At 61.9% G+C, this 17545-nt stretch overlaps 1 protein-coding gene across 6 annotated transcripts; it reads left to right on the top strand.

Moving 5' to 3' along the window:
- Nucleotides 1–618: 618 nt before the first annotated feature.
- ALDH3B1 (aldehyde dehydrogenase 3 family member B1) lies at nucleotides 619–16727 on the top strand. Of its 6 annotated transcripts, none has more exons than XM_028118023.2 (11): nucleotides 619–704; nucleotides 5325–5487; nucleotides 7499–7609; nucleotides 7727–7847; nucleotides 8137–8222; nucleotides 8681–8762; nucleotides 10943–11329; nucleotides 11668–11834; nucleotides 14063–14241; nucleotides 14338–14437; nucleotides 16033–16121. In XM_028118023.2, exons 2-10 carry the CDS (start codon nucleotides 5326–5328, stop codon nucleotides 14405–14407), a joined length of 1365 nt encoding a protein of 454 aa, XP_027973824.2. In that variant the 5' UTR covers nucleotides 619–704; nucleotide 5325; the 3' UTR covers nucleotides 14408–14437; nucleotides 16033–16121. The 6 variants fall into 6 exon arrangements, with proteins under 6 accessions (XP_027973824.2, XP_027973825.2, XP_027973823.2 ...); XM_028118024.2 differs by lacking the exon at nucleotides 16033–16121 and adding an exon at nucleotides 15911–15998; XM_028118022.2 differs by lacking the exon at nucleotides 14063–14241 and having other exon boundaries at nucleotides 16033–16727.
- The last annotated feature ends 818 nt before the right edge of the window (nucleotides 16728–17545 follow it).

Here is a 17545-nt window from a genome sequence, read left to right as displayed (position 1 = left end):
CCCGTCCGCTCCAGAGTGACAAGCTTCCAGTGTGCTCCCAGCCCTGCCGTTCATGCCCTGTGTGGTCAAGTCCGGTACCCTCTCCGGGGCATTGTTTTCTCATTGTGAAATGTCAGGTAGCAGGGTGACCTGTCCTGAGAAGGGGTGCTGGATGAGGTGGCGTGGATGGACACAGATGCGGGGAGAGCTAGGGAACAGAGGGGTCAGTGGGCGTCCAGCCATCTCTGGATCTGATCTCTTCATTTTGCACCCGGAAAACAGAGGCTCACGGGGGCGGGGGGCGGGGGGCGGGGGGCGGGGGCCGCGGGCAGGGCTTTCTCTGCTATTCCAGGCTGCCAGACCCCACCCCACACCATAATTCCCAGGGCTCTCCTCCTTCTCCAGCTGGGCCTGGGTCTGGTGAGACCTTGGTCTGGACCCCTCAGCTCAGAGCTCCCTGAAGACCTGCTGTGTGGCCCTGGACTCGTGCTGGCCTTCTCTGGGCCCCGGCTCCTCCTCTGTGGTGCGGGAGAGGCCCTTAAGAGAGGTAATAAGTCTCTGTCTGCAGCTTCCAGCCGGCCCAGAGCCAAGGTCAGGCACGAGGCCAGGGCAGCCCCGCCCCAGGGGCCCGCCCAGCCTCAGACATTTCATGGCGACTGTTAACGACAGGACAGCAGGGCAGAGCAGGGACGGCCAGGAGGAAGGGCAGCTTGGCGGGGCCTCAGGTACGCTGTCCCAGGGAGGTGGGGATAGAGCAGCTGGCTGTCAGGGCCCGGGACCTGGCTGGTGGGCTGGCTCGGGGACACCAGGCTGCTGGCTGCCTGGACGGGCCTGGCCCCTGGCGGCCACACACACAGGCTGGCTATGTCTTTGCGGAGTTCCTCTGCCTGCCTGGGGAGAAAGGGGAAGGAGGGAGGAACTTCCCTCTGCCCGGACCTAAGAGCCGGAGAGGGAGGGGCTGAGGAGAGGCTCAGGGGGCTCCTGAGGCTGGTGGCCCACGGCCACCCTCATTTTGTCTGAGCTGGGCCAACACTTTCCTTTCCCTGGGGCTATAGCACATCTTTTCCAGAGCTGGGAGCCCCAGTTCTGGGCCTGGCTGCCCCAGGAGGGAATGCACCCCCGTCCCTGGGGGGTGGGGGTGGGGGTGGGACAAGCATCCATCTGGTAACACACAGTTTCTGGGCACTGCTAGGCGAGCCCGGTGCTGGGGCCGGGGTACCCAGTGACTCTGGGACATGCCATTCTTGGGAGCAGGCTCTGCCGGGGCCTGAGAAGGAGGGACTGACCATCAGAGGGACTGGGCCGGCTTCAGGGGAGCTCTCTGTGGGGTGGGCTGGCGTTGGCTCAGCCCACAGGCCAAGGGTTGATCCCCAGTTCCTCCAGCCCCCATTGTAGGGAGGGGACTCTGCCAGAGCTTCTGGAGAGCCCACGAAAAGCCAGGTTCAGGCTCCAGGGGGAGATCAGATTGGAGACCCTGGGGTATCAGGACCTGTGGGGTCATCAAGGTGGCCCTGTGACCTCCTCCTCTGGCAAGCCTGATTGAGGTCCCCCAGACCCTCAGAGCACCATGTTTATCTCTGTCACCCTGGCCAACTCCATATCCCTGCCCCCACATGGGTCTCTGGTTGATGTCCTTGCCTCCCTGGTGCCCACACTGGGCCAAGGTCTCCTTGGGCTCTACCCCAGGGTCTCCTCCCTGGAGCCCCCTCGGCACAGCTGTCCTTCACAGTCTGTCTGAATAATGCTTGTCAGAGCCATTGTCACTGAGCACTCGGAGGGCTCGGCCCTGCACAGAACACTGCATGCATGAATTCTCCCAGCAGTGCCATGGGGCAGCTTCAGGTACCATCCCCATTTCACGGATGGGGAAGGTGAGCCTCAGAGGAGCAGAGCAAGCTGCCCAAGGACTCCCAGCTCACAAACAGGGCTGCCGGGATTCGACCCCAGATCACTGGGCCCTGACACCATACCAAAGGCGTGCTCTTAGGGAGGCGCCTGGGTGGCCCAGTCAGTTGGGCATCCAACTCTCGATCTCAGCTCGAGTCCTGATCTCAGGGTTGTGAGTTCAAACCCTACATTGGGCTCCACACTGGGTATGGAGCCTACTTAAAAAAAGGGGGGGTTTCCCTCAGGAGGCGTCCAGGACAGCTCAGGAAGCCGAGACAGAGAGAATGACAGAGTGTGCGGAGGTTGGGTGTGGAGAAGGCAGGGAGTCCTGCGCCATGGAGAGCTCATCAGCAGGCCTGGCCGCCGTGCAGGGCTGGGGTCGGGGCAGCAGATTCCCAGTGAGGCTTTGAAGCCAGCAGACCTGCGTACCCAGCTTACTCACCCCCTACCTGACGCCATGCGACCTCTTTGGGCCTCAGCTTCCCCCAGGGGCGCTGTGCAGACACCCACACTGCGCCACGTCAGGCACCCAGGCAGGCACATGCAGTCAACACCTGCCCATTATGATGATTAGAGGAGTCCCCAGGCCCAGGGCCTTGAGGGGATGTGGCATGTCCTCCCCTGGCCTCCAAACCAAGGGAAACAGGCCTGTCCCTTGTCATCATCAACTGACTTAGCAACTCCCACCCCACCCACCTCACCCAAGAGCCGCAAGTCAGGAACAGATGGCGCGCAGCAGGTAGTTGAAGCTGGGGCCCCCTTAGCGGGCAGGGGACCCCTGGGCCCGCCAGCCCCTGGGACCTCAGCACTCACCCGAGGAGGCCACAAGGGGAAGCAGGGTGGGGACTGATGGGAGACAGATGCAGAGAGTGGGGTACAACCAGTGTGTCTTCTCACCCTCGAGGGCACCGCCCGAGTCCAGCCCCACGCCCCTGCCCACGGGCCCTGCATCTGCAGTTCAGGCCAGCCCCCAAGGTGTCCCCTCTCCCCAGGGGTCAGGCTGCCACGTAGGGGGATGAAGGGTGGAGGTGGGCAGCCCTCTGTTCCTCCAGATTCCTCTGCATCCCGTTTCCAGTGTAGAGAAGCTGGGTGGCCTTGCCACCTCCTTGCCCTCTCTGTGCCGAGGTAGTCCCTCTCCTTGCAGGGGACAAGACGGTGCCCTCGGCAGGCTGTCGTGGTGGTCAAATGAGTCATGCAGGCACAGGAAATGCCGCTTAACATCCTTACGAGCTTCCACAGTATCATATGTACCCCAGGGGTGCGGGGTTGGGGGGTGGAGGTGGGCTCAAAGACCCCAGCGCAGGCCCATCCAGGAAGCCCCTCATCTGTGTGTCCTTTGTAAGGTCACAGGCCCAGCCGCCCCCCACCTCCAGACCCCAGGCAGGAAGTGGCCTGGGCTCCTGGGTACACCTGGGCAGTGCCCAGCTTCCGATCCCGTAACAGGGCACCCCTTTGTCCCTCAGTCCAGAGTGACCAACCTGGGGGGGGCTATATGGGGTGAGTTGGCCTCAGTGTTGCTAGGCGAGGCTGCTGGAATGTTCTGTCCGGACTTGCACCCCCACAGATTTCCCCACCCCTCCCTCGCCCAGAGGTGTGCCATTCCAGTTACGTGCCTTACATTTTTGTGGGTTCTGCAGACATTTCTTACGAGAAGGCAAAGAACCCTGGGGGGGGGGCAGGTGAGGTGGGTGCGCTTTGCCCTCCACATCCATCAGCAGGGGTCCGGAGGTGCCCGCAAGGCAGAACAAGGAGTGGCGGCGTGTGGGGAGGAAGAAACACTCGTTAGGTACTTAGTGATCACAACCACAGCTGACCTTTCTCGAGCCCCATATCACGTGCGCAGTGGCCAACACTTTAGGGGGCCTTATGTCATTTACTCCTCGAGACGATGGCAAGTGTTATTATTATCCCCACTTTACAGACAAGGAAATTGAGGCAGAGAGATGAGTGACCTGCCCAAGGTCATAAGGCCAGTAGGAGGCCGAGCAGGGGGACAAGCGCAGATGGCAGCTCTGGAGGCTGGTAGGGCTCTTGGCTCCTGGGCCTCGGCACTGACCAGCTCCCCTTCCTCCAAGAAGGAGAGTGGGGTCTGGGGCAAGGCTGGGGCCCAGAGGGGCTCTGAGAATGTCCCCTTTCTGCTACACTGGCACCCTCTCTGGGGCCCATGGGGCCTGCCTTGTGCCCCCAGGCAACTGCTCAGTTTCTCCTGACCAGAGCAGGAGGCCTGTGGGGTCAGCCTGGCCCCCCATCACGCCCAGAGCTCCAGCCAACACAGAGTGCCCTTCGGGCCGGGCCATCCTATCGACTGGAGCAGGCTCAGCTCTCAGGGCCATGGATCATTCCAGAATTCTGAGGGCTGTGGGGTAGCCACTTAACAACTGGTAGCCTTGGCCATGCTGCCGCCCAGCCCTGGGCTCAGAACTGGACAGCATGGTCTCATCTTTGAAAAACAGCATGTCAGCTGGTGGGCACTATTGTTACCCTCTGCCGGATAAGGAGATCGGAGCACTAAGACCTAAATCAGGTAGTTAGGCAAAGAGGGGCCAGTGGGAGAGAGGATGAAACCCACTCCCTGTGTGAAGGAATAATCAGGGCGGGCTGCCTAGAGGAGGCGTTCACCAAGCTGAGACCTGAAGGGAAGGGAGTCTGAGAGGGCGGGAGGAAAGGGTCCCCACGGGTCCTTGGCACCAGGCCAAGAAGCGAGTACGTCACCCTGCTCCTCTGATGAGCTTCAAGTAGACAGGCAGGGGCCCGGGGGAATGTGGGGGCCGCACCCCGATCTCCTGCCCTGGCTGCTGACAGTGTGGAGGCATACTGCCCCCTCAGCCCCCGTCCCCCACTGCCCCTCCAACGCTGGGGCTGCTGACAGGGGCAAAGACCGCGAAGGCCACTGCCCAGGTCACCCGGCCAGCTGGGCCTCCCCAGGCAGTGCCCCCGGGAGACGGGCAGGAGACGCAGTGTATTCTGTGCCTGGATTGTCCCACAGTGGTAGCCATGGTGGCTGTTAGTGGACTGTCCCCTACTTATCATGTCTTCCTGGTTATTCCACGCAGGCCTGGCAAGGATGAGGGCTGCCCCATCTCCAGGAGGGGCACCAGAGTGGGATGGGGGCATGGCTTGGGGCTCATTTCTGTGTGGCAGGGAGAAGGGAGGTCCCATGGCTGCCTGCGGAGTAGCTGCTCCCAAGCCCCCTGCACTGTCCTGCACCCACCTCAAACTCTAGGGCTCTCCTGCCCACTGGCCAAGGGGAAGGGACTCTGTGCATGTGTGTGTGTGTGTGTGTGTGTGTGTGTACGTGTGTGCACGGGGTGCAGCCCCGGCACTCTGGGGTTACACTCTGGGGTTACACGCGAGTCCTTGTAGCAGTGTCCGTGAGCCCATAGCGGTACAGCCAGGGGCGCGGGGGAGAATGCCCATGAAGGTGGAGAGCCCCGGCCCACGCTGCCCCCTCCCTGCAGGATGGACCCCTTCGCGGACACCCTGCGGCGGCTGCGGGAGGCCTTCGGCTCAGGGCGGACGAGGCCAGCTGAGTTCCGGGCGGCGCAGCTCAAGGGCCTGGGCCGCTTCCTGCAGGACAACAAGCAGCTTCTGCAGGAGGCGCTGTTGCAGGACCTGCACAAGGTGGGCGGGAGGCATGTGGGGGGCTGGGGGCTGTGGGGGGGCTGGGGAGGCGGGGGCGGGGGGCATGCGGGGTGGGGGCCGCAGCTTCCTCCCTGAGGGGGGACTAAGCACCTGGCAAACCACCCCCCCTTCCCTGTGCCCTGACCGCCTCTTCACCTCCTCTGCCGCACACGTCCATCCACGCATTTCTCATCCACTCAGCAACGTTTTACTGAGCACCTACCATGTGCTGGGTCTCCTGTTCTAGGCTCTGGGGATCCAACAAAAAGTAAAACAAAGTCCCCGTGCCCAGGAGCTGGCCTGGAGAGAGGCACAAAACAATAAAGAACTAATTGTATAGCATGTTGGATGGTTTCAAGTGCCAGGGAGAGACATTCCCAGTGTGAAAAGGGCAGGAGGGAGGACCCGGTGCAGGACGCTGTTGTATATGTGGGAGGCAGGGGCAGTTTCTCTGAGGAGATGGCATTTGAGCAGAGACCTGCAGGAGGGAGAACACTGGAGGAAATGGCAGTGGGCACAGCATGTGCAAAGGCCCTGAGGCAGGAGGCCTTTGTGCTTGAGGAGCAGCAAAGAGGCCAGCATACCTGGAGGGGAGTGACAGACGCCAAGATGTGCAAAAGATGAGGTCAAGGGAGGCAGGTCACACCATGTATTGCCTTGTAGGCCATGGAGGAGTTCAGTTTCACTCAGAAAGGTGGGCATCGTTGGCCTCTCTCCAAACCCGTGGGCCTGAGGGCTCGGCTCCTCCCAATTCCCCGCAGCAGCTACAGCAATGCATTTGCTTGTGGTCAGCCTCCCGCCCCCTCAGCCGACAGGGCCTCATGCCTGACTACTCCCGCCCCAGAACAGCTGTCCAGGCGGTTCTTCTCAGGACAAAATGTCCTTGCACTTGCCACTAAGGCCACAGTGTCCAGACCCACCCCCTGTGTTCCACCAGCCCCTGAACACCTGTAACGCCTCAGGGCCAGGCCCGTGGCTCCTTTCCAACCGGTGAGGTCCCACCCTTCCAGCGGGCCTCCTGGCTCCACCCACGTCATGATGGAGACCCCGGGGCCAGCAAAGCCAGGGGGCCCTCAGTAGCTTCCTTGGGACCCTCCCGACTCACAGGCACCCCGCCAAGTGTCCGCCCTGTCCCCAGAACAGCCATAGACTTTGAGACTCATGCTCCAGGGTCATCCCTTGGGGACAGCAAAGTATGGCTACAAGGACTTATCTTGAGGCTTGGCTTCCTGTGGATGCCTGCTCCCTTTCTTGGTGTCGCCAAACCTGCTCTTAACCATGATGACCCGGGACTGTAGCCAGGTGAGGCCCAGGCTTCCTTGTCAGCCGTTTCTGGAATCATCTGTTTTCCCATTTATGAAACCAGGGTGCTCTCCTCGACAGTCCTCACCCCTGCTGCCTGGTGCCATCCCTTTACCCGCTCTGCTCCTTGCTAACCAGGAACATAGCAAGCCTTTGCCCACCTCAGAGTCTTTGCACACACTATGCCCTTTGTCTGGAATATTCTGCCTCCAGGTATCCGTCAGCTCCCTCCCTCCCGATCCTCCCTGCTCAGATGTCACCTCATCCCAGAGGCCAGCACCGATAATCTTGTAGAAAGCAAAGCAAACACACACACCTGCACGCAGAGGCGCACACTCATGCACTGATGCATGCTCCTGCACTCACATGCGCACGCTCGTGCACAGCCCCCCAACACACACCCACGCACGTGCACACACGCGCACACACACACACACTCCAGCGGTCTCTGTCCCCCTCCCCGTTTCACTTCCATTGCTCTGGTCACGTCCGTGTTCTCAGCGTCATGGCGGCTGTCCCCCTACGACGTCAGCTCTGCGGAGCAGGCTCTCCGTGCTCTCAGTCACTGCTGCGTTCCTGGCACAGGAAGGGCTCCTGAGTGCTGGAAGCACTCGCTGAACCCGGAGTGAATGAATGAAGGAGCAAGTGAGAGGCCACCTGCCGACTGGGGTCCCCCAGCCCGAACCCTGCCCCTGTCTCTCTCCTGCAGTCAGCCTTCGAGGCAGAGGTGTCTGAGATCAGAATCAGCCAGATCGAGATTGACTTGGCCCTCAGGAATCTGAGGGCCTGGATGAAGGATGAGAAAGTGCCCAAGAATCTGGTGAGCTGGCCTGGGGGGTGAGGGCACGCGGGCAGCCTCACCAGCTGGAGGGTGGCGCGGAGGGGCTGGGAGTCCCAAGGCCCCACCACTCACCACCACGCTGGCCCCAGGGCCCAGGCCACACAGCTGGACTCAGCCTTCATCCGGAAGGAGCCCTTCGGCCTGGTGCTCATCATTGCCCCCTGGAACTACCCTGTGAACTTGACCCTGGTGCCCCTGGTGGGTGCCCTCGCTGCAGGTGAGAGCAGTTTCCATCTTCCCTCTGCCCGCTGTCCCTGTCCTCAGGCCTCATGGTAGCCCACCGAGCCAGGGAGTGGGGAGCTGGCGACGAGTGGCTAAGAAAAGCTGGTTCCCGCCTGGCCCACCATCCCTGGGCAGTGGGGCCTTGGTCCTGTCAGTCTCTGAGCCAGATTCCTCACCTGAGAGCAGAGTGGGCCAGGCACCCGCCCCGCAGGTGTAAGGACTGAATGGAGATGAGAGGGGCCACCCCTCTCCCAGCGCTCCCCCTGCCCTGCCCTGCCCTGCAGGGAACTGCGTGGTGCTGAAGCCATCGGAGTTCAGCAGGAGCACCGAGAAGATCCTGGCTGAGGTGCTGCCCCGATACCTGGACCAGGTGAGCAGGGCACGGAGTGGGCCGAGCAGCTACACTTGGGCTCAGCAGGACCAGGCAGGCTCCCTCGGGCAGGACCCAAGTTCCAACCGCCATCCTGCCTCGTCTGGATCGTGCGGCCGTGGCGGCGTCGCTGCCCCCTCAGACTCTTTCCCTCTGAGTGAAACAGAGGAGCAGTGATCACAGCTGTGCTCTGAGGAGTGTGCCCCCGGGGACTCCCAACTGTCTTCTGGTCAGCCCTGACCACCCCGCCCTGGCCTCCTCTCCCTGCCAGCCCCAGCCAGGCTCTAACCTCGTGCCTTTTGGGACACTGGGCAGCTCCCTGCTCCCATCTGGTTCACCTAGAGCCCCGGAAACTGTGGGTCAGGCCAGGCAACTGGGGGGGCGGACCCACACGGCAGCCCCCTGCATTCCCCAAGGCTGGGGTCCCAGAGGGAACCGTCTGCCACCCCATCTTGCAGAGCTGCTTTGCCGTGGTGCTGGGAGGGCCCCAGGAGACCGGGCAGCTGCTGGAGCACAAGTTTGACTACATCTTCTTCACGGGTGAGGCCAGGGTACCCGCTGCGGGCGGGGCTTGGGGGGCTCAGCATGGGGGCTGGTGGAGCCCAGCCACCCCTTCAGGGGTCTTGTCCCCAGCCCTGAGAGAGGCCACAGGGACCCAGGCACACAGACAGCCAGGAAGGAAGCAGACCGGCTCCAGGACAAGCTTGCTCGATGCCCCTAGAGCACGCTGGGAAGCAACCCTGACCCCTAGGACCCTCCGGAGGCCCCTCCACTGGTCACAGTCTCACGGATCACAGCATCTGCCCGTGCCAAGCTCCCCTTGTGCCAGGTGCCCCTGACCTTATATGCCACCCACTGGCCTCAGGACCTTAGACATGACCCCACTGACCCAGGGCCCTTGTGGAGGGCTGGACAGATGAGGGCTTGGAGGCCAAGGGAACAAAGAGCCACGGCACCCAGCTGGGGTCACCCCAGGGGCCAGGATGGGGGAAGGCTGGATTTTCCTCCCAGGCCCTTCGTTAGAAGTTTTCTCCGAGGTCATCTGCCATCTCCCTGGCTTGTGCCCACGAGGTCCGGACACCACCTGGCTTCAGGAGGGAGTTTCTACAAGGGTGAAAGAGCCGGGGAGGCAGGGAGCTGTGTTACCTGGCTGAGGTTCTGGAGGAGAGAGAAAGCAGACAAGGGCAGACAGCAGCTTCTGAGCCTTCCTGCTCCCTGGCCTCATGCCTTGCGCACCTTGTCCACATCAGAGCAGGGGGAGTGCTGTCTCGGCCTTTCTCCCCCCGAAACCCTGCCACAAGCTCAGGACAGGGCCCATGGGCCCTCAGCTTGGCTGACAGGGAGCCCGCTGTAGAAGCAGGGGGCAGAGTCCTCAGCTGGTCTCACAGATTCCTAGCAGCTGGAGGAGCAGGAGGAGACATGGGGAGGGGCGGTCCACCTTCCACCATCCCACCCGGCAGATCTGCGGGCTTTGGGTCTTGACCCCCCCATGACTGGGGCCAGGAACCGGGGCAGCCTGCGCAGACGCTGCAAGAAGCTCCTGACTCTCCAGGCCTGTCCTTATCTGATGACAGTCACAGGTCTGTCCTGAGGTATATGAACTCGTGGAAGCCTTTGTCACAGCCTGCGGCCTGGGGAAGCATCCACTCACTCGCTTGCTGTTTTCTGAGAGAACGTGCCCTGTCCAGACACTGTCCAAGCCCTGGATAAAGCGAGCGCTAAGGGGACAAAGCCTCCCACCCCAGAGGAGCTCACATTATAACAGGGGGACAGGGGACAGAGGGTGAAGAATAGCATGGAAATGATGGGGCCCTTGGAAGGGACTCAGGCAGGGAAGCACAGCAGGACTCAACAGACGAGGGGGGCCTCACAGACAAGGAGATGTTTCTGAAAGACAGGAGGACCTGAGGGAGGAGTGAACAGGTGATGGAACGTGGGTGGGCCTGGAGCGGGGTGGGCCAGGGGAAAGGCAGGGAAGCTGGAGGAAGTGAAAGCAGGGACATCAGGCTCCCAGGCAGTGGTGGCCAGAGAGGGCCATCCCAGTGGAAATGGCAGCAAGGGACCCTGGGCCAGGCATGGGCAGGAACATCTTGAGGTCAGGGGACTTTAGGTCGGGGAGGGGGTTTGGGGGGTACTGTGAGACTCTGGAGATCAACCCGGAGGAGAGATGGAGACAAGTAGGTGGCCACTTGAGCCAAGGGTCAGGAGCAGAGGGAAGGGTGGGTGGCGAGGGTGGCGGGGCTGGCAGGTTAGGTCAGAGAGAGAGACCCAAATGGCAGCCCGTGGCGCCGGACTCTGGCCTTGGACCAGAGCAGTCTCTGCCAATTTTAGAGAAGACTGGAGAGGTGGGGAGGGGTGCAGAGTGACATGCCAGCAAGAGTCACTGGCAGGGGGAGCCTGAGATCAGAAGCAAGGCAAGGGGTTCCTGGATTTCTAACAAGGCAGGTCAGGAGAGGGAGCCAAGGGCCTGGCTTGCTGCGGGTACAGACCCCTACATAGACCCTGCATTGTTGGGCTGGTCTGGCTGAGGTCATGAGCAAGGTCCTGGTACAGGGACTGGCAGGGGAGAGCCGGGGGGCTGGCACCCTCCACTTCCACCACCTCTCCAGGGAGGACAGGCCAGGGAGTGAACCCCTCTCGAAGGGTCCCAGCCCCCAGGCTGAGGCCATCCCACCTGGCTGAGGGGACTGCGGGTCACCCTGGTTTCTCTCCACGACCAGGGAACCCCCGAGTGGGCAGGATCGTCATGGCTGCCGCCGCCAAGCACCTGACACCCGTCACGCTGGAGCTGGGGGGCAAGAACCCCTGCTACGTGGACGACGACTGCGACCCCCAGACCGTGGCCAACCGCGTGGCCTGGTTCCGCTACTTCAACAGCGGCCAGACCTGCGTGGCCCCCGACTACGTCCTGTGCAGCCCGGACACGCAGGAGCGGCTGCTGCCCGCCCTGCAGAGGGCCATCACCCGCTTCTACGGCGAGGACCCCCGGAGCTCCCCGAGCCTGGGCCGCATCATCAGCGAGAAGCACTTCCGGCGGCTCCGGGGCCTGCTGGGCTGCGGCCGCGTGGTCATCGGCGGCCAGAGCGACGAGAGCGACCGCTACATCGGTGAGTCCGCCCTGCCGCCACCGTGGCCGCCCTGCCAAGGCCCTTCCGGGACGCGGGGCCCGCCTGGGCCGCGAGCCTGGGCCCCGCCCCCTCGGCGCCCCGCCCCCGCCCCCTCGGCGCCCCGCCCCGAGGCTCCCTGAGCTGGACCACCGAGCCCAGCCTGGGCCCCTGCCTCCCTGACCTCCGCTCCACCTCGGCCCCCGCCGGGGCTGGAGAGCCCCTCACCGGCCTTCCCGGGGGCTGCGGGGATGCTCCCTTCCCCAGAAGGCCCCTGAGCCCTGCCCGTGCCCCCCCTCCCCTGCCCGGCCCCAGGGCTGAGCCGTCCCCTGTGCCCGCAGCCCCCACGGTGCTGGTGGACGTGCAGGAGACCGAGCCGGTGATGCAGGAGGAGATCTTCGGCCCCATCCTGCCCATCGTGAACGTGAGGAGCCTGGACGAGGCCATCGACTTCATCAACCGTCGGGAGAAGCCCCTGGCCCTGTATGCCTTCTCCAACAGCAATCAGGTGGGGGGGGGGGGACTCAGGCAGAGCTGAGTGGGGGCTGGACAGAGGTGGGGGCAGGGGCCAGTAGTGGATGGTGGGGTGGTGACAGCAGAAGGGTAGGTGGCTCCCGGACTGGAATGGACCAAGAGCCCTGGAGGGAGGGTTTTTGGTCCTGCTTTTCTGGAACAGTCACAGGAATTCTGGATGGTGGCACTCTTGGGTCTGTCACTGTCATTTCTCCCTGGGGCAGCCGGGCCTCCTCTCCTCCAACCTAAGCCGCAGTCTCTTAGGCCATTAGTGGGCAGCTCCCCCCAGGTCTTCTCCAGGGTCCAGTGTCCCTGCTCCATAAGCCCCCCCGCCCCCTGTCTTCCTCATCATTGGCTGGTGGTCACGTGCCCCCTTCCAGTGCCTGGCTCATAGAAGGCACACACAGAATGGAGTGGAATGACTAGGGGAGAGCGAAGGGCCAGAACATGCAGGGAAACTGAACCCCAGCCCCCTGCCCTGCTCAGCCCCTTGGGGGCATCCCGGGAGCCTCAAGGGCACAGGGCAGGCGTGCACAGCTCAGGACATACCCTCCTCTCTCGCCCGGCTGTTATGAGATCCCTCGCAGATTGGACAGTGTGGTTTTCTTAAAAGATTTTATTTATTTATTTGAAGAGAGAGAGAGAGCATGAGCAAGGGGTAGGGGCAGAGGGAGAGGGAGAAGCAGACGACTCCCCGCTGAGCAGGGAGCGCCATGCAGGACTCGATGCAAGACTTGATCCCAGGACCCTGAGATCATGACCTGAGCCGAAGGCAGATGCTTAACTGACTGTGCCACCCAGGCGCCTGGGCAGTATGTTTTTAATAAACTTTTTATTTTGGAATAATTTTAGCCTTACAGAAGACAAAGTAGTCCAGGGAGTCCCAATATAACCCGCTACCAGTTTCCCCCATTTAAGGGCCCTTATGTTCGTCAAAACCAAGAGACGGTGGTTGGTCCATTACCGTTAACGACACTCCAAATTTGACTTGGATTTCACGCTTTTCTTTCAGCCCCAAGAGCCCAGCTAGGGCCCCACATTGCATTTAGTTGTCATGGCTCCTCCGGTCCGTGACTACCTCTCAGCTTGGGAGGTGCTGACCAGGTCCCTTGCAGCATGTCCCCAACCTCAGTGCTCTGCTATTTGTCTCATGAAAGAACACCACGGCGGCGAGGGCTGGCCTCTGCCCTCCTATTAGGGATCGAGAGCCACACATCACTGGTGAGGCCAAGGTCCTGTCTGCCAGGTGTTTCCACCACCAGACCTTCCTCTTCTTTGGGAGCAAGTGGCTCCATGGAAGGAGTGTGATTGAGCGCCACCTGCTGAAGGGGGACACCTACTTACGTCCCCCAGAATCTGTAAGAAAGTTTTGGCTCCTGAATCACTTCTGTCAGCATGGACTCGTATGCATCTGCTTTATTCTCCGGCTTATAGTGCGACACCACCTTGTGTCCTTCTCAGGTTGTCCCTCTTTGGGTATTGGGGGCTGCTGTGTCCCTCAGCAACCCCCCCTTTTGTTTTCCAACCACTTCCTGTCACGGTCCACGAGATGCTTCGGCTCATCCTGTGTTGCCCTTGCTCAGCCCTAGAGTCAGCCATTCTGGCAAGGAGCCCTTGCTCTGTCTGGATAATACCAACTGTAGAAACTTTACAACCCCGGGTTTTTCGGAAGGGAGTCGTTTGGCATTGTGACTTCCAAGCTTTTCCGAATGCCCAGCACTGACTGGCCCGGAGTTACACAAAGTCACACCTACGACCCACAGCTGCCCCCAAGAAGCACTGCGACCCTCCTGCTCCCTCTTCTGTCGCTGTTGTTGTTGGCCCGTGATTTCTGAGCCCCCTCACGGGGCGGTTCCCTCTTCCCACCCTGCAGACAAGCCGTTAGTTCAGGATCACATGGCATAGCTAAATACAGCCGAGTTTTCTGGCGATGATACAGAGTGTTTACTAATCTTTTCCCCTTCTCGTTCTTCCAGTAAACCTATAGGTTAAAGAGAAAAGGTCTTCTTTAAGTCAAGCAAGGGCCACATTCATGTTTCTAAAATGCAAATCTGGCTACATCACCGCATCTAAAGGCCCTCCCTGTGCCGCACACCTGGGCCTCTGCACCTGCCCTTCACTCTGCCTGGGGGGCCCCCTTTCCCCTGAGAGGCAGCAGGCGCATCACATCCCTCCCCTGGGACGCTTCCCTGACTACCTGGCATTTCACCCTGAACTCTCCAGGCCCCCAGGCGACCACTGGGCTTCCTGACTCCCTCTTGGCCCTGCGTCTGTGTCCCCAGCACCCTGCACGGGCCAAACTCGAGCCGCTGCTCAGGAAACACGTCCCGACTTGGGGGCTCAGTGGCAGGCTGCTACACAACCACACCCCCACCTGTGACAGCAGCCCTGCAGCTCCCAAGGTGGCCAGACTCTTCCTGGGGCCCTGCGGGGGTGGCTGGCTGGCCTCCTGCTGCCCAGCCACAAGGCCTCATAGCTGCTCCCCTCCCTGCCCCCAGGTGGTCAAGCGAGTACTGGCCCAGACCAGCAGCGGGGGCTTCTGCGGGAACGACGGTTTCATGCACATGACCCTCACCAGCCTGCCCTTCGGAGGAGTGGGTAGGTGCCCGCAGAGTCCCGCCTTCTCTCGCTGTTACTGGACGGAGGGCACCCCAACACCTCCAACATGCAGAAACCCTCCAGACCTGTCCCTGCCTGTACATATGGAGGTGGACCCACGGGGACACCCTTTGGGGTTCTTGGCACCACTGTGTTCCCGGTCCCTGGGCCGTCACTGATTTTCTCATCAAAGGCACGGCTTCGAGTCTGCCCACCAGCTCACACAGGGCGGCCTCACGTGCTCCCTTTACTCCACGGGGAGGCTCCGAACTGCCCCTTGAACCCTTCCTGTGTCCCCTCAGTCCAGCACTTGGTGTGTCACACACACAGCCCCCCCCCTCCCCAGAGACAGGGGCTGTTCCCAGCCCGGGGGAACGGAGACCCCCGGCCCCAGCAGCCCCCAAGACTGGTGCCAAGTCCTGGCCTCCGAGGCAGGAAACCTCGGGGCTGGTCCCAGCGAGCCCAATGGCTGTGTGATCTGGGGAAGCCAGGTCCCTCTCTGACCCTGTTGCCTCCTTGTCGCCTCCTTAGCGGCATGGGAGAGCCAGACTGGCACCTGTCCACACTAGGCACCTTAGCCAGGGTCCGGCAGGGCCCGGCAAATTGTCCGGGTGGGTCTGGACGCTCCCTGGGAGCAGCCGATGCCACAGGGGTACATGGCAAGCTGAGAGCAGACGTGGAGGCTGTGTGGGCCCCGGGGACCGGGTCCCACTGCTGGCCCCTGTCCCGGAGCCCCGACCTTGCCCACCTGACTGCCCGTCTCCAGTCCCGGCCCCTCTCCTCCAGGGAAGTGCGGCGGTCTGTCTGGGGGCAGATCCCATCCCGCTACACTCCACAGGACTGAGCAAGGCCCTGACTCACAGCTTCCTGGGGCCCAGCCCTTTCTGGTCTGGCCCATGGTGTCCACCTCCTCTCCCTGCCTCCCTCCCTGCTGCCCCAGCCACACTGGGCCCGGCCAGGTCCCTGCACACCACAGGTCCCCCACCTCCAACGCTGAGTTGTCCCCAAGCCTGGGTCCCTCTTGCCCCCCCCGCACCCTCTTCCTCTGGTCAGCTCTACATCCCTCAGGCCTCACTCCCTCCAGGAAGCCCTCCCTCATTACCCCCAACTCCACCCATCGTGGGTCCCCTGGACTTGCAGTGCCGAAGCCTGGTGCTCGACGGCCTCCCTACCTAAACACTTTGGACGCAACGTAGCACTTACTGTGTCCCTGGGTCTGAACACCCACCCAAAGCCCACGGCTCTAGGAGGTGGGTGCCATTGTCATCTGAGGTCACAGAGAAGACCAAGGCGAAGTCAATTGCCCAAGGTGACAGATTTAATTCAGGGCTGGGATTCAATTCTGAGCAGTCATTCCAGAATCCACACTCTTGACCTGTCTTGCCCCAGCACCTGGTGTCTCCGACATTTACCGAGTTGTTGCTGGTGCCAGGCCCAGAGCTAAGCCCTTTACCTACATTGCCTCGTGATTAGCCCATTTTACAGACGGGGAAACGGAGGTCCTACTGTGTGTGACCGGCAGAGCCCAGGTGTGTCCGACATGCTCCCAGCTGCCTGCCGCGGGGCTGACTGCCGTGTCCCATGCCACCGTACAGGTGCCAGTGGGATGGGCAGCTACCACGGCAAGTTCTCCTTCGACACCTTCTCCCACCACCGTGCCTGCCTGCTGCGCCCGCCCGGGCTAGAGAAGATCTACTCCCTCCGCTACCCGCCCTACTCGCCTCGAAACCTGAGGATGCTGCTGGTGGCCATGGAGGCCCGCAGCTGCAGCTGCACCCTGCTCTGAGCCTGGCTCACACCTGTGAGTCTGCTGCCCCTGCCACCTGCAGCTAGTGCAGATGTGCCTGAGGCTCACATCCGAGGAGGAAAAGACCACAGCCCAGACCAGTGCCTGCCCTCGTCCCCCCTGGGGCTTCTCTCTGTGAGCCCTCGGCCTCTTCCTCCCTCAACTGCCCCCCAGCTAGGACAGGCCAAGGCAAGGGAGCATGGGAAACAATGCGGTAACCCGCTTCCCTGCCCCCACACTAGCCACTCGAGTCCCGGGAGAGGCCAGGAGATGTGGACACCTCTGAGCCACCCCCCTTTCCCGTGGAGGATGCAGAAGGGGCCCTGGCATCTGGTCCAGGTCACACCATGGACCTGCAGCGGCCTTAGGCCCTGGGCAGAAATCCCTGCCCTCCCTGACTTTGTTTCCCTGTCTGTACAGGGGAGGTGATAACTATCAGCACCTCCAGAGATCACTGTGAGGATTAAATTTTGGAGTTCAATAATAAATGAGCTGTGGATCCCAGGCTCCAGGCATCCTGTCTCCTCCTTTGGGTGGGGCCAGTCTGTCCCCTCTCAGGCCTCTCAGGAGTTCTGGGCACATTCCTGCCCCCCCCCCAGTGGCTGGCCCTGGGTGCCTTCCCTTCACCATGTCCCACACCAGACTCACCCTCTTCCCTGTCTTGCTCATCCTCCTGGGCCCTGATGCCATGGAATGGTCCCTCATCCACTCAGCCACCAAACCAAACCCTGGGGTCCCCGGCTCAACACCCCGTTCTCACCTCCCAAGTCCCATCTTTGAGTAAGTCCTGATGGTCCTATAATGCTGCAGAACTTGCCAATCCACACACTGGTCACCATGCCCAGGGCCATCTGTCCCCTCCCCTTTCCCCACAGGCCTGACCTCAGTGCACCACTGATCTTCCCAAAGCTACTGGACCATGCCACCCCTCGGCCTGAACCCTTCAGTGGCTCCCTGTGCCCCGCAAGCCAGGACCCACAAGAGTCCCTGGGGTCTCCTCCACAGCCCCGTGTCCGCACACCTGGCCTGTCGTCCTTCTCAAGAGGGCCTCTGCACACACGCTGGGCATGCCTGCCCTTGGCCTGCCCTATTTCCTCCTCGAAGTCAGCTTGGACATCACATCATCCAAGAAGCCTTGCAAGACCACCTCCCACTCCCCCGCCCACCACCAACATACAGGCGGCCCCAAGGGCCTTCTCCGTGCCTGCATCCTCCGGGGTCCCTCTGCCACACAATCGATCCACTGGGAGGAAAGAGTTTGGGGGCTGCTGAGGGACAGGGATCACGAGTCACACACATCCAGGTGAGACTCCGGCGGCCGC

This window comes from Eumetopias jubatus, unplaced genomic scaffold (genome assembly GCF_037043125.1).
Source record: "Eumetopias jubatus isolate StellerSeaLion01/CBP00866 unplaced genomic scaffold, mEumJub1_p1.0 scaffold_13, whole genome shotgun sequence".
NCBI lineage: Eukaryota > Metazoa > Chordata > Mammalia > Carnivora > Otariidae > Eumetopias > Eumetopias jubatus.
This window is presented reverse-complemented; position numbering and strand designations above follow the sequence as displayed.